Source organism: Pezoporus wallicus, unplaced genomic scaffold, assembly GCF_028554395.1.
Source record: "Pezoporus wallicus isolate ANWC-B61680 ecotype Strahan unplaced genomic scaffold, APGP_CSIRO_Pwel_v1 contig_7066, whole genome shotgun sequence".
In the NCBI taxonomy this organism is placed as follows: Eukaryota; Metazoa; Chordata; class Aves; order Psittaciformes; family Psittacidae; genus Pezoporus; species Pezoporus wallicus.
Window position 1 is genome coordinate 148165 of NW_026640426.1, and position 14722 is coordinate 162886.

Here is a 14722-nt window from a genome sequence, read left to right on the forward strand (position 1 = left end):
TCTATGAAATGACCCGTTAGGTTCAGATGGCACCAGCATTAGTCAGGGCTGTTAAATCAGGGAAAGTCATTACAGAAAAAAATGTGGGATGATGACTTTTGAATCAGTGTGTTGGATTGCTTCTGTCTTTATTTGCTAATGAATAGCATCTGTACTCACAGAATAGATACTGGTTTAAAAAAAATTGTTATGAACAAGGGCAGCATTTTATAGCTGCTATAGATATCTGGATATTTACCTGTGTCTTTTTCTCCACAATGACCTGCCTGAGAGATCCAAGCACTGTTAGCTTTTCAGGAAATGAGGATTTGCAGGGTTGTGTAGGGTTGAGGGATCAGGTTGAAGGAAAATGGGTAGGTTTACTATGGACCTTCCTGATTACAGGGACTTCTACTTCCCTTAAGCAGAGAGCTTGGCTTTTGGTGTAAGTGTGAATGGGATCAGCTGCTGTATTTGATTTTTTTTTGTGGTTATTGTTTATCCATTGAATTTATTAGACTTGTGAGTTTATTGTCAAGGAGTACTGCCCATTTCTAATGATGATTTTTCATGGGTTTGGTTTTGGGTTTTTATTTGGGTTTGTTGGTGGGTTGTTTTTTTTTTCATAAATCCTCAAATATATCTCCATTTAGTTATGTTTTGTAGAAAAGTACTCTGCCTTCCAGCACTCTGTCCAGGTACAGGTGCCCATCGTAGTTATCTTACAGCACTGGTGGGTTTAAATCTCTGTAAAATGGATCTTAAACACCCAATTTGCATCTAGTTAATGGTTATAATGTGGTGTTTTCTATGTACATGTGCGTGTTGCTTTGGTGCACATTTGGGACCCTGTTGTTCTCCATGACGTGGAGAAGACCGCCTGAGGAGTTTACTGTCTCACCGGAGAGTGGAAAAGGAAGGAGACGTTTAAAAACTCGCAAGATTCTGTGGAGTTGAGCCGTGGTGCTCTAGGCATCTCAGGTGCTGCTACAGGCTATGCTATGTAGCTATATTTTTCTGATTTAATATGTCAAAAGTCTTATTGTTAAGCAAAACTGGAGATGATGTTTGACCAGCTAAGTATATAAATAGCTGATTGAACTTCTTTACGTGTCCTGTTTCCCTGTAGCTTCAGAGATTTTAAGGGATTCACTTTGTCTCCAAAAAGGCTTGAATTCCTGTTTTTTATTTGATGTAAGCGTGAAGTGGGTATTAACAGGTATATGCATGTATTCATGCAAATACACACATGGTCAGACTTAACTAAAGGAAGATACTCAGTTTATATTTTGTGGAACAGTTGCACTGGGCTTGAGGTGTCAATGGGAAAGTGCTTTCTTAGCTCAGTAATTCTCTTGCTGCAGAGCACAAGGCCAGCATGGCCAGTGGTCACTTCTCTGTTGGGACAGCACCTGGCAAACTGTCAACTGGAGTGAAACAATTCATGTCCTCATTAAAACCAAATTCAGGAAAATATCTTTGCAATATAAGCTATATTTTAGATGCTGCGTATTAATTTACACCCTCGGCTTCTTCAGAGCGTCTACTGCCTTGGCTCTGGCATTAACCAGATCCCCATGCAGTGGTGGGGAGGTGAAAGCTTCTCAGTATGGCCAGTGCTTCAATTTTAACAAGAGTCTGATGATATTTGCCATTTTTCTTGAAGCTCCATTACTGCCTAAAGGCACAAGATTATGAGTTAATCTTAACTTTTATTGAAAAGTTTCAAACGTGAGTGTGCAGGGAAGTAGGCTTGATGCACATTCTAAAAAACAATGAAAAAAGGTGTGGAACAGAAAAGAACTGAGGTGCTTGTGGGCTTGTTTATTTAATACTAGTAACTGTGGGGTTTGTTTAATACTTTTTTTTTTTTTAGCTAGTCTTATGGTCCTGAATTGTATGGAATATTTTTTTTCACTTAATGGCACTGGTCGACATTTTCCTGTATGTGTTTATAAAGCCAGCTACATTGGAATCACAGCCTTAGAAATTCATCAATAGCTTTTTTCCCTTAAGAAATATTAAATAAAAAAGAACTATTCCCATAGCATTCCATGCATATACTGTTTTTCTCAGAGCCAGAGGCAGTTCCCAGAACAAAAGCAATTGGTCATCAGCTAAAGAGGATGCTTACTTATCATGAAACTGCCTGTGGAAACAAGGCTCTAAGTGCAGCAGAGCCCCAGTGTCAGCCCCTGCAAAGGAGGGAGGTGCTGATAGTCCCCCCTCAGTGCTGCATGGCAGGTGGCTGCCTTATCTGCCTCTATTTCATTAGTGCATAACTGAGCAGTTCCTGAATTAGTTCTTTCTTGCTCAGAGCTCAGTGCAGCAAACAGAATCCCCCCGGATGCTCCAGTTCCACCTTCGCCTACCCTACACAGGTTTCCTGTGCTCATCTTACTGGCCATTCTCTCAGTTTCTTGGAAAGCCGGCACTGCACAGGGTCTGGTCCTGTCCCAGCACGTTCACTGGGCTCTGCAGCACTGGGGCCCTATCCAGTTAGCAGTGTAGACATCACCTTCTGCTTTGCTGCCACTCTGAAGGGTCTTGTGCTTGAAGCACTTTGCTGGGAAGTGGGGGACCAAGGTTCAGCCACTTCCCCTGCCCAGAGGGAACTGCACATTTAATTTCCCACCTCCTCCCACCCCAACAAGTTCATGCTATTCTGTATCACTGTGCGGTTTTTTCTTCCTGTTAGGGCTGAGTTGCTGAGAGGAAAATAATTCCCAGCCCTCCTGCAATTCATATATTTTATGTTAATCAGTCACTGGATAAAACACAGGGAGTCCAGACCAGACACATGGACACCTTACCCCTGTTGCATGCCCTAACTGTGGGGATGCAGGCCTCCCACGTCAGGTTGCATTCTGACCCCTGGTAGCCCTGGATCCACCTCATTGTGGAAGGCTTCCTTTTTGCACAGTGACCTATATGTATTTTTTAATTTCTTTTAAAGCTGGTTGTGCTGTCTTTCATGCGAGAAGTAAACCAAGCTGTGCTCCTGAGCTGAGGCACTGATGCTGAGATAAATGCAGCAGAGCCATGTCCTTTACATATTAAATATGATCCCTGCTCTCAGAAATCGGTCGTTTACTGCAGAAGCTGCTTTAGCATCGTCTCATTTTTATTGCATTCAGAATTAAAAGAAATAAGTTTTTCTCCTCCAGCTCAACCAGGACACCGGCACGAAAAATCATCAAATGTTGTGCCAGTGCCATGATGGATAAAACAGCCAGGATCAAACAATAGCCATCATATTTTATGCAAAATAACTGAATTAACAGCTTTAGCAGTTCAGTCAAAGGCATGCTGGTTTCATGTTCATGTGTTCAGTAGCACTTCTGGTGAATTGAAGACTATTTCTAATCATCTTGCAGCACTGGATCTTTGCATGACCTTTCTGTTCAGTAACTCCTCTCTGCATCTCAGTGCACATGCACAGCTGTGTGCCTGTGCACGTAGGGACCCCTGCAATTCCATTTGTTGGTTTTCGTTAGAAAGATAAAAAAGGGACTGTGCACAATGCACACACCTGTACCTATGTACTTGAACTAATGATAGGGTAGGGCACTCCCATGTTAAATACCAGGCTTGTTTTTCCAGCTGTCACTGTCCTTAAATCTTATCTACATCAGAAAGTTTCAGTGGTGAATGTTACATCAGTTTTTAGTTTGAGTGAACAAAATTCATACAGCCCCCCTATGCTCACACCTTTATTGCAGTTTAAGGAGGGCCTGTTTCATGTTAGATTAATGTAATCTTACAGGTAAAAGGTGAAAGAACAAAATAAAGCAACCTTGGGAATGGTGCTTGTAAGAGCTTCTAAGATGGGGGTTTCTACAGTTCAGCTGAGAGTTGGTTCCTGGATGCGCACAGCTCCTTGTCTAGTGTAGTATAAAGTAAAATGAGGTTATAAAAAACACTGCAGGGGTTGGTTTTAAGAGGATGTGGTTTACTTTGCACTGACACAAACTTGCAGCACTGTCAGTCACCAAGGGACAAGGGAGGGAGGTGGAGAAGTTTTCTGGCACAGAGCTGGAAATGCTTATTTCACCGCACTCTTCTTGCCATAGGTCAAACCAAATTTAGTCTGCATCAGAATAAGAGTGCCTAAGGTGACCTTTTGCATAGGTTTAACTGTGTCAGTAGCAAATTTCACCTGTAGGTAAATTGATGCAACCAAATTTTACTTGTGCAGACATGGTGTAATTGAGCCACTTCTGCCTTCTGGTGAAGCTTAATTAAGACTGATAAAGTTCTTTGCAGTTCTCAGAGGAAAGGTTTGGTCCATGTGTAAATGATGTTATAGAAGGTATTTAATGTACTCTGTTACAAATGTTATGGAGGCACCCAGCCTGTGAATAACTCTCTCTGAAGCTCTTTCTAGTTCAAGTTAATGTTTAATAGGATTGAGGCAAACACTGACTGAAAGCAGGCTTTGTGGCACTGCACCCAGACCCTCCCTTCAGTGGGTGTGCTCCCTCTCTCTCTGCCAGGGTGGTTTTGCTTACCGTGAATCGTGAATCGGATGATCCAGCAGGATCCTGTAGTCGCTCTGCAGGACATGTAAGAGTCTAAACCCCCCCAGCATGGAAATGCTGCGGCAGCAGACGTGAGGGGCCTGTGGCTCTGCTCAGCTGCAGTGATGGGGCACAGTGAGCAGGGTGATTCCTCTTCCAAGCCGTTTAACTCACCATAGACATTTAGGTCCACATAGCCTGGTTGTACTAGCTTGGGCCCCAGAAGTAGAGTAGGCGTATCTGCATGCTTATCTAGGCTAATTAGGTCGGTGCTTTGTCCAGGATAATTATCTCTACTAATGAATCAGAGTGCAGTGTCACCAGCACAGCCGTGATGCACCTGGTTCCTGTGCTGGCTCCTTCAGTGGGCACTGACTGTGGCATGTGGCTGTGCCAGGATGTCTCTGGCTTGTGCAGTCCCCATCAGGGCAGACTGAAGGGGACAAGAGCAGGTTGAGGTCCTCAGCACAGAGGCAGATATTTAAGGTGCTGGCAGTGTTGGCAGAAGCAGTGTGATTGCCCAACAACAGCAAGAGAGCTAAAATTACAGCCAGGCTGTGGATGGAGGGAAGCAGTGGTGAAGGAGAGGCACATAACTTCTCCCCTCCAGCCAGAGCCCACTTGACCACACACCCACATCGCAAGGCTGCGGGGTGCTGTGGGATGGTTGAGGAGATCAGGCAGCAGCACTGCTGGGACCAAGGAACACCCCCAAGTTTGTGGAAGTGAAGGGGAGAGGTTATGGTGAAGACAGCAAAATGCACCACCCAGCTGAGTCCTGGCGTGGGTTTGCAGGTTGGCCCCAGGAGCTGGCTGCAGCCTGTCCAGGGATCCTCCCCAGTGCCCTGACACGAGGAACCATGGCCCAGGCCATACCTGAAAGAGGACACTGGGATTAGAATTGGTCAGAAATGCTTTTCACGCACCATTTTTTTCTTCTGTCACATCCCTGGGATACAAACGACAATGGGTTGGACCTGGTGCCTGAACCTGAATCTTCCACAATCCAAGTACCTGCTGAAACCATCAAGCAATGAGGGAGAGCTGTCTGTCTGTCTGTCTCTTGCTTCTTTTCCTCCTGTGGTCTGCTCTGGGTATTTTTTTTTATTCACACAAAATCATCCTGTTCTGCTCATATGCAGAACAAAAATTTTCCATCTCATGAATTTAAAACTCAGATATATTTCTTACTTGGCTCTGACTCGGGACCCTTTCCTTAGCCCACCACATTCATCACACTGATCCATAAGCACCATGGAGGCTATAGGGGTTGCAGAAACCCTACCTTGGTCTGCATCCAGTGTCTATAATGAATAAAACATTTGTAAATGGGTTAGAATGGACCTTCTGTATTGAAGAAGCAGAAAATCCTGGTTCCTAATGGAAATGGGCCTACCTTTGCCGTTTTCTTGAGTACATACAATCAGGGGTGTTCGCTGTCGTAGCATAAGTAAAAGAAGAAAAAGAAATACTGCTTGGGGCTCTCCCAGCAGGAGAAAAATGATGACATTGTTCCTGTCTTCTTGTGCCTTCCTGCCACAACTATAACAGAGTGGAAACCGGAGCATGGGTTCTCCCTCAGTGACAGCTTTGATCCTGTTTTGTGACTAGCCGTGAGTCCAGACATCTCTAAGCAGTAGTAGGTTGCAGTAGTGCAGGACTGGCCACCGGCATATGGAAACCATCACTCCCACTGTGAAGCAGTGCCTTGTGCCAGGAGTTCCCCATCACTGTCTTTAAGGACAAGCTGGGGACGGGCAGAGCCAGTGCTGATGTGGAGGAGCAGGAGGAGGAAGAGCAAACATGGAAACTGTGTGCTCCCAAGTTTGCCTTGAGCTGAATCACAAGATGCTTACATAAAAACGTGGTTAATTATTACCAATCAAGGAAATGAGGAAACACAGACATTCACAGCATATCTCCTGCATTAATTAGTTGCTAAAATGTAGATTGCAACAGCTGTGAAGCTGCAAACTGGTCAGCAGCAAAATAGACTCTACTGGTTATGGTGCTGAGAAGCACTTTTCTCTTTGAGAATGATCTCAAAAGCTGTCAGGGTCAGAAGCATCTCACAGGGCACATGGAGAAGCATCTCTAAGCAAGGATGCCAACACCAAGAGTACTTACACTTCATGTCTGCTCAGGTCTGGGAAATATCTAAAAACGTGGAGAGGAGTTAAACCTAGAAATCCACTTGTGTTTAAAAAACCCTCAGTCAAACAGGTGTCTGCTGTATATGCACTGCAGAGAATACGCATAGGGAACCAAGCATAAAAATAAACCCTGCCTTTCAGTACGGGTATGAGCTTTGGCTGAGCAGGCTAAGAGCAAGTTCAAGGATGAGAGAAACAAGAAGCTTCACCATTACAGAGACTGAAGTTTTCAGAATTCACATCAGATGGTGTTTTGCCTGGGTCTGCTGAGAAGTCAGGATTAGAATGGGAGAAAAATACAGTAGAATTTATGTTTCTGGCAATGAACAGACCCAAAAGCTTGGGTTGGACTTTTAGATCTATTGCCCACTCTCAGGCAAAATCAGGGCAGGCCAAAACAGAAAACATCCAACCTTTTACTTTAGGGTTTGCAAATGAAGACTTCATATTACTGTATAAAAATGCTTTGTTTGAAAAAGATCACAAGCAGGATACCAGAAGGAATTACTGCTTATAGTCATGAGTAACTCATATAAAACAACCAGTGCCAAACAGAACTGGTGTGTTTCCTCCGTGGTGGCAAGAAGAGCTGTAAGCCCACTGGAGTGTGACTGCCCTTAACACCCTGGTGTCCACATGCAACTTGCCTCAAACTTTTCCAACCACTTTCAGTCAATGCAAACAGGTATCCCTGTTCCCACAGGCTGAGATTGACCTCAGCAGCTGGTCCAGGCTTTTCCTCAGGTAGCATTATCTTACCAACTTTTACCCCACAGCTTCTTGTTTTACTCAGGAGAGAGGATAAGCTACCTGTTACAGCTTCAGTCCTCCTTTTCTGTTCATGCTTGCCTTTTTCTGCCTCCCGACTTTGTTAAGGTACTTCACTGCTAAAGCACTTGGAGAAGAAAATTTTGTTAAACAAAACTAATGTGCAGAAGAGGACATTTAAAATAGGATGGGGTATATGCAGTGAATGCAGTTTACTTCTCACTACTGGTCACTAGTGAAATAGAAGTAAAATGAGTTTGGAAAAGATTTAAATAAATGAATGATGGTTTACTGCAGTGTGTTGATTGAGTAAGATATCCAAACTTGTAAAAGAGGAATTAGTCATTACTCAGAAATCTTGTTACATGTCAGGGTCAGAAAAAACCCAGTGTCAGACCTATTGCGTTCATGATTCCCAGAGTGAAATTAAGATCCAAATGAGGTCAAGCACCACAATCAATCAGTTTGTTTGTTATAAAAAGACAATTATTATAAAAAAGGAAATTATTATAAAAAAAAATTGTGATAGGACAGATCAGAAAAAAGATAGAAATTAAGCAAGCATTCAGAGTGCAGAAAGATAGTTACCACCGAGGATCCAGCGTTTTGCCAAGGGTCTGTAGTCATTGTCTTCACTGGTGGGAGTCCCCCAGGGTCCATAGTCGCCATCAGTGGAGCCTGTCCCGCATGGAGATGACCTTTTTCCCTTTTGTTATGTGTTGGTGGGAGTACTTCTGTTCTTAATGTCATGTGCTGCCCATTCCTGGTGGACCAGTTTCGCTGGTCTTGCTTCCAGCTCTTCAACTGCACATGTCTGCGTCAATCCTGGAGATAATGGGCAACAATTCTCACACAAGTCCTTGAGATAATGGAGTCCCATCTCAGCTGCTCACATCCATCTGTCAGACAATGGACAGTGGAGTCCCATCTCAGCTTCTCACACCCATGTTCAAGATAGTGGAACTCAGCTTCTTGTACCAATCTTTGAGACAAGGGACAGTGGAGTCTGATTTTAGTTCAGTCTCTCACACATGCTCAAGATGTTGGTGAAAGAATTAAGGTGCTTTGGGGGTCATACATTCATGTACCCTGTGCATCTGAAAAGATGTCTGGCTTTTTAAATTAAAGTGCAAATAAAAATACCTGCAAATTTGTCACCACTTATACAAAGATTTTTCAAATGTCTATTTACTGAGTCAGGCCTTAAGTAGCTTCTTTCCTTTTCTTTTGGTTGGGTTTGTATGATTTTCATCTTATATATCCAATTCATGACAGTGCCCACAGGAAAAAGAAGTTGGATTTTTTTTGTGTGGTATTGATAGTCTGGTGTTTGATTCCTTCTGTGTGTCTAGTATTAGTCAAACTGGCCATACTGCCTTATTTTTTTGGGCGTTTGGCCCCAAGAGAAGACTCATGTCAAAGTACTGGAGTAAGATGGCATCATTAGAGCGTCCTATACACTTTGACATGATTTATAGCCAGGGAATAATTGTTGTTTCTGCTGTGTCATCCTCTGGCCTTTCACACGGGCACCTAATTTTAGCCCTCTTTCCATCAAGGTGCCATCTTCTGTATGATACTCTGAGTCTTTATACAAAGGAAATCATTTGTGATTAAATCATACGCAGCGATGAGCATGGTAAGGCTTTTCATGGTGGAATTTGTTGCCCAGTGAGGAAAATGTAACTGACTTAAACCTTGAACATCCTTCACCTGGAAGTCTGTTTATTGAAGTATCTCACAGTTATGTGCTTGTGAACGTGCATGTTACCTGCACACACCAGAGCCAGGATCCAAAACAGTGATACTAATAACTGTGTAGAGTCTGGATCAATTCCTTACCGGTCTTTCTACTGAAGTCACAAGTTGTTTACATTCACACTGTTAACTGCTGCTCAGGAGTAGCTCTGGCCTTCTTTCACTTCAGTGGTGAAGATGCACAGTACAAGCATTTACACAGTAACATGACATCCTGGTTACACCTTAAACATGCGAGCCTCCTGCTCTGTGCTTCCCAAACACCTGCAAATTTTCTTTCCTGAGGCTTGCTTCCAAAAAAGCTAATCCCCCCCGCTTCACTGTTTCATGTGATCTTTACAAAATGTGGCATTTCTGTCTAAACAGTTTGCTGAAGGCCTGTGGTAAATGATATTAAGTTGTCAGTCATGAGACATAAAAGAAGTGAAATGTCTTCACTTCATGCCCAATCCAAAGGTATTTTTAAATGTCAGAGCATTTGACTCAGTGGTTGTCACTGGCTCCATTTTTGGGATACCCAAAACTGGAATACAGGAATACATGGGCCCTACTTCCAGAAAATGCTGTGTTCCCTTTCTGCAAATGTTAGTCCTTAAATACATTTCAAAAATATGCACAATTTCATCAGGATCAGTCAGCTCTGGAATTTCTGACTGCGATGCATTTCTGCCATCTTGCCAGTTTTCACACAGTCATACTTTCTAAATTAGTTTCCAGATGACATTCTGCCTGGCAGAAACATGTAAAGAAACTGGAGAAAAATATCCTTAACAATTTGTGAGTGACATATTTGGGTTTGTGTTTAATTCTTGTTGGATAAGTTTTAAAAGGATGAAACTTTACATTTGAAAATGAAAGGAATAAGATAGACATAATAGTTTCAAGCATATAAGTGACCTGTTTCTCAGTGCTGTTTATCAGGAATATTGCTGTTGCATTTACTAGAAGTCTCCTCTCTTTAGTCCCACTTGAAACCCCTCTTCAAATCAGTGGAACAATCCTCCTTCCACCAAATGCAGGACCACTGTAGCTTATGTTACCAAGAATTATTGTTATTTTCAGAATAAATATTTCTGAAAATAGCATGTAGTGTCAGTACACTTGATTAAATGTCCAAGAACAGAGATTAAATGATCAGAGTCAACAGAGGAGATGTGAATTAAAGGGCAACATGCATACTTGGGTTTTGTTGGTGAATACCAGTGAAAGCTCACCTTGATATGGATCTTGCAGAAGCAGAAGACTGACAGCATTGTAAAAAAGAAAAGCCACCTTTGTACAAGGCATGTTTAATTTTGTATTTCCTTGCACCTTCCATCAGGTAGCGTCACCAGGTAGCTGGTGATGGGTGTCCATCACTAGCTCAGCATCAAAGCAGCACTAGCTAGCATGTATGCTCATAAACTCAGCATTGTGGCTGAATCACTGTGCAAGCACAGAATAAACCAGGGATCTGAACTAGATCTGAACCCTACAGAACCTAGAGACGCACCCCAGTGCGATGGACTGTCGTTCCATAGGATATTTTTTGCAACACTATGGGTCTTCACTGTCTCCAAGGGGTTAGTATATAGTCTACAGCTTCTTTGATGCCAGGTTTCTGAACAGTGGACAAATCTACTCACACATTTAGGCATTGGATTCTCCCAGTGGGACTGAAGATTTATAGGAGGCTATGATTTGTGTAATAGGAAAAAATGAATTTAAAAAAATCAAGAAGAGGACAATAATTCTTGAGGTTTTTCTCTCACAGTAAGATGGAGAAGCCATTGAGTGGCACTATTTTTTGGAAAAGTCAGCCACATTTGCTTTCCTAATAGCATTCTCTCATTTTTTCTGTAGGTCCAGCTGCCCAGCGCCAGGTCCAGAATGGGCCATCTCCAGATGAGATGGAAGCACAGAGAAGGTGAGTTCATCAATTACGGTAGAGTTCTACTTTGTAGATTGGATGAACGTGCAGGCCTTGCTCAGCAATAAGCTGTTCTTTTTACTTGTATCTATTTTTATCTGATTCTAAGTGTCTGCAATTATTGCTGATGATTCTGTACTGGCTTTTAAAGGGTGAGGTGAACTGAAGCTCTAGGCAAACTCTTTGCTCAAAAGCAAGCAATGTTCACAGTTACAGACAAAACACATTTAAAAGAGATTTGTAGAGTGTGTGTTTCTCAGGCATATTAAGAAAGCCTAGCCTTTTCCTGTTCTGGATCATCTGCTGGTGGTTGACAGTCATATTGCCCAAAGAGCATCTGATGGACTGCACGCTGAGTAATAGCTTAGGCCCATTTTGTGTGTAGCTGTTTCCTATAACATATGCTGTTCCTTTCATGAGTGTTTTTTTCTAAACAAAAATAGTAAATGAAAGTATAAAGTCATGCCCTTCACCTTTACACTTACATTAGACTTGGTGCCATTATCACACATGTCCTTTTACCTAGCTGCTAAGAGTGTTCTTCTTGACATCAAAGGGGAGGTGGGCAGGAATCTCCACAATGAAATTATGAGGCCCATCTCATGGCAGCTTTGCTGATTCAGGTCAGATTTCTGTGGCAGCAATAGAAATACCTGGTGCAGCAGTATCCCAGGACTAAGGTTTCGTAGGGATTTACATATGACTATTGAATGGGTCAGCGGATAATAATATTTCACTTGAGATTTGTAAGATTTACTATGGGACAGCAAAGCTGTCACAAAGGCCAGAGGAGAGCTCCTGCTCACCCAGAGGTGGGGGGATGCTGCCTCTCCCTGCCACCTGGCTGAAAGGCCTCATCCAGGTCTTCATTTAACCAATAGAAATCACTGATTCTTCAGACCATATGTAACTCAGACCCCAAATTTAGGTGTCTAGGTGTCACGTACATTTAAAGTGTGAGCAGCTTAACTACATTAATAAGAATATATATATATATCTCAAAAAAATAATATTATTTTTCATTTAGAGGCAGTAAAAGCCTTTTACATAGGTATTGTCTGACTGCTACAGGGCACATGGTTCTGGGAAAGCCTCTTTTGCTCCACTGGGCTGGAATAAGCTATGCCAGTAGATGCACTGCTTCTGCACTGGAGGATTTTCAGCTTTAATTATGCTGATGCCTTCTATAAGAGAACAGACCTAATTTTAGGCCTAGCTTTTTTTGAACATCTTATAAGCAGGCAAGAAAATTAAGTTACAGTAACTACCCTGCACATCTGTCTGTTTAACAGGGGTTTAGAGACCTTTAAACAAATGTTAGAAGAATATATTTTTAGGTCAGAATATAATTTGTCCCCTTCTCGTACTTTACTCCTTGCACACTCCTTAAGCAGCCTTGTGCCAATGTCAGGCTTTATTTAGTTCCACTGGAATTTAAACTGACTTCCTAAGAGTGTAGGAACTTCTCTTTTTAGCACTTCTTTAGCACTAAATTTTAGAACTTCTCCTTTTTCCTTTACTGTGGGGGACATGTATAAACTGCTTCTGCCCAAGTGCAGACAGGACTGGCAATGCCTCACCCTTATTTTGGGGAGCACCTTGCACTTCTGCTCTGCAGCAGCTGTAACAACTTGAAGATGTCTTACTCATATTTCTTTCCTGGGCTGTCAGGCTGGGGTTTTCCAAGTCTGTCCTCCAGATAAATCTACAATTTCCCCCAGGTCTAAGGTGGAAAATCTGTGTGTCAAGTTGTTTTCCGTCATCAACTTTTGCTAATAAATGCCAAGCTAAGGTAGGGGATAGTATGCTTAGGAAATTCTTAGTACATGTGTTTACAATTGAAATTTTAGCAGTGCAGCTGATGCTGTTGCATGTGTTCAGCCCATAACTATCAAGTAAGAGCCAGGGTATGTATTAAAGTAAAGATTTCTATTTATTTGGTTTAAAGTGTCAGAGTGTAAATGAAACTAGTAGAATCAGCCATCTAAGACTGTTATCAAAACTGCCCCCTTTACACCTGGAATAATTTTCTCAGATGCCTAGAATAGCTTTCCAGAAATTGCCTGCATTTGATGGACTGCATATCCTAAACATAAAACTAGTTTAGGATTGATCCTTCCACAGTGAAATTGTGGTTTTTCATTTCCCATCTATTGAATTAAATTGAAATTTGGGAAATTTATTTTGCAAATTAAGACATTCTTTTTTTTCTACATAATATACCTTTTATATTTCTGGCCTTTTTTCCTGTTAAAAAAGCTGCTCTTGGCATGTAAGTAAGATAGATTATTATTTTTTTTTTTCTAATTGCAGACTCAGAATGAGACAAGTAAAAAAAATTAACAGGGAGATCTGTCTAAAATGTTATGTAAGGAGTGAAAATAGAAGTGTTGCTTACAGTTAAGCTTGCCTTACTGTACAGACCGTGAAATAAAGCCTTTGCAGAAGGAAGAAATCTATGCAGTTAAGGCTGGACCAAATATATTCAAGGCAAACTTTCCCTAGAAACCATGGAAGAAAATTACAAGAAGCCTTATTACCCAGTGCTTCAGTAAGGTAATTTCAGAGTTGGTTTACTGTTGTTGAAACCTTTAGCCCATATCCAAAAAAGCCTGGCAAATGTTCTAGGGTTTAGCTATCGATCTTAGCGAGAGAAACGACAGGGTGGGTTTGTGGCAGAGGTCAGGTACAGCTCTTTCTGCTTGCAGCGTGCGAGAGAAGACCTCTGCTGATAGAGCCTGGGAACTGCACATCTCTAGGAAGCAGAGACAGGGAAAAGGCTTGGCGGCGCGTTTCCGTGTGGGACGCCAGGCCTGGGGAGCGCAGGACCTAGCAACTCCTGGGCAATAAGGTGCCCAAAAAGAAGCAGTGCAGTGTTGAGATCAGCTTTTCATTTGTGGAAGAAACACGGTGGCTGGGGTCCAGGAGAGGCTGTGCTGGGGCGTGGTGTGTCAGGCTGGCAGCCAGCCTGGCAACACCAACATAGGGCTCGGATGTGTGCCTTGTGTCGTACAGTCAGCACTTAACACCTTCCTTATGTTTTCATTCTTACACAAGTCCTGTGGGCTCTTGATCATGAAAGACTCAGGACTGTGTCATTTTATGTGAGACACCCTTAATCTTTCCTAGCAATGCTCATGCACTTCAGGTTAGCAACACTCATGGCTGCTGTGCTTTCCTGGCCTTGGGCACTGACTGTTCCTCCCACAGAGCCCACTGAAGAGCTATTTTAAATGGATCATCCAACCCCTGCCATGTCCAGCAGGTGCAGGGCAATGTCCTGGTTATACTTCCCCAACACGTGCAGTGGCATCGCTGCAGCTAGGGCAAGTGAAATCAAACCCACCTCCATCTCAAGGGGTCAACATTTCTGTGATGGATTGGCTCACACCACCGAAGACATACAGCTTGAGTGCTTCTCAGTGTGTAAAGCTTTTACTCAAAATTATAAAGAATACATAATGACTGAGGGTTTTTGTACTGCTGTTTTAGACAAGTGATGGAGCAACAGCAACAGCGCCAGGAATCTCTGGAAAGAAGAACCTCTACCACAGGCATGTATCAAACCAAGCATATACAGTCTCTTCTCGCTTGTTTTCTCTAGGTGTATTTTGGTTTTGTGTGGTGCTGTACAA

The 14722-nt window shown here is 42.5% G+C and overlaps 1 protein-coding gene across 1 annotated transcript in view; it reads left to right on the forward strand.

Moving 5' to 3' along the window:
• Positions 1-14722, forward strand: part of EVL (Enah/Vasp-like) — a 126007-nt gene that overhangs the window by 95005 nt on the left and 16280 nt on the right. The window contains exons 5-6 of the mRNA XM_057418938.1: positions 11021-11084; positions 14580-14641. Of these exons, the coding sequence (XP_057274921.1) occupies positions 11021-11084; positions 14580-14641 (126 nt within the window). The remainder of the gene's footprint in view (positions 1-11020; positions 11085-14579; positions 14642-14722) is intronic.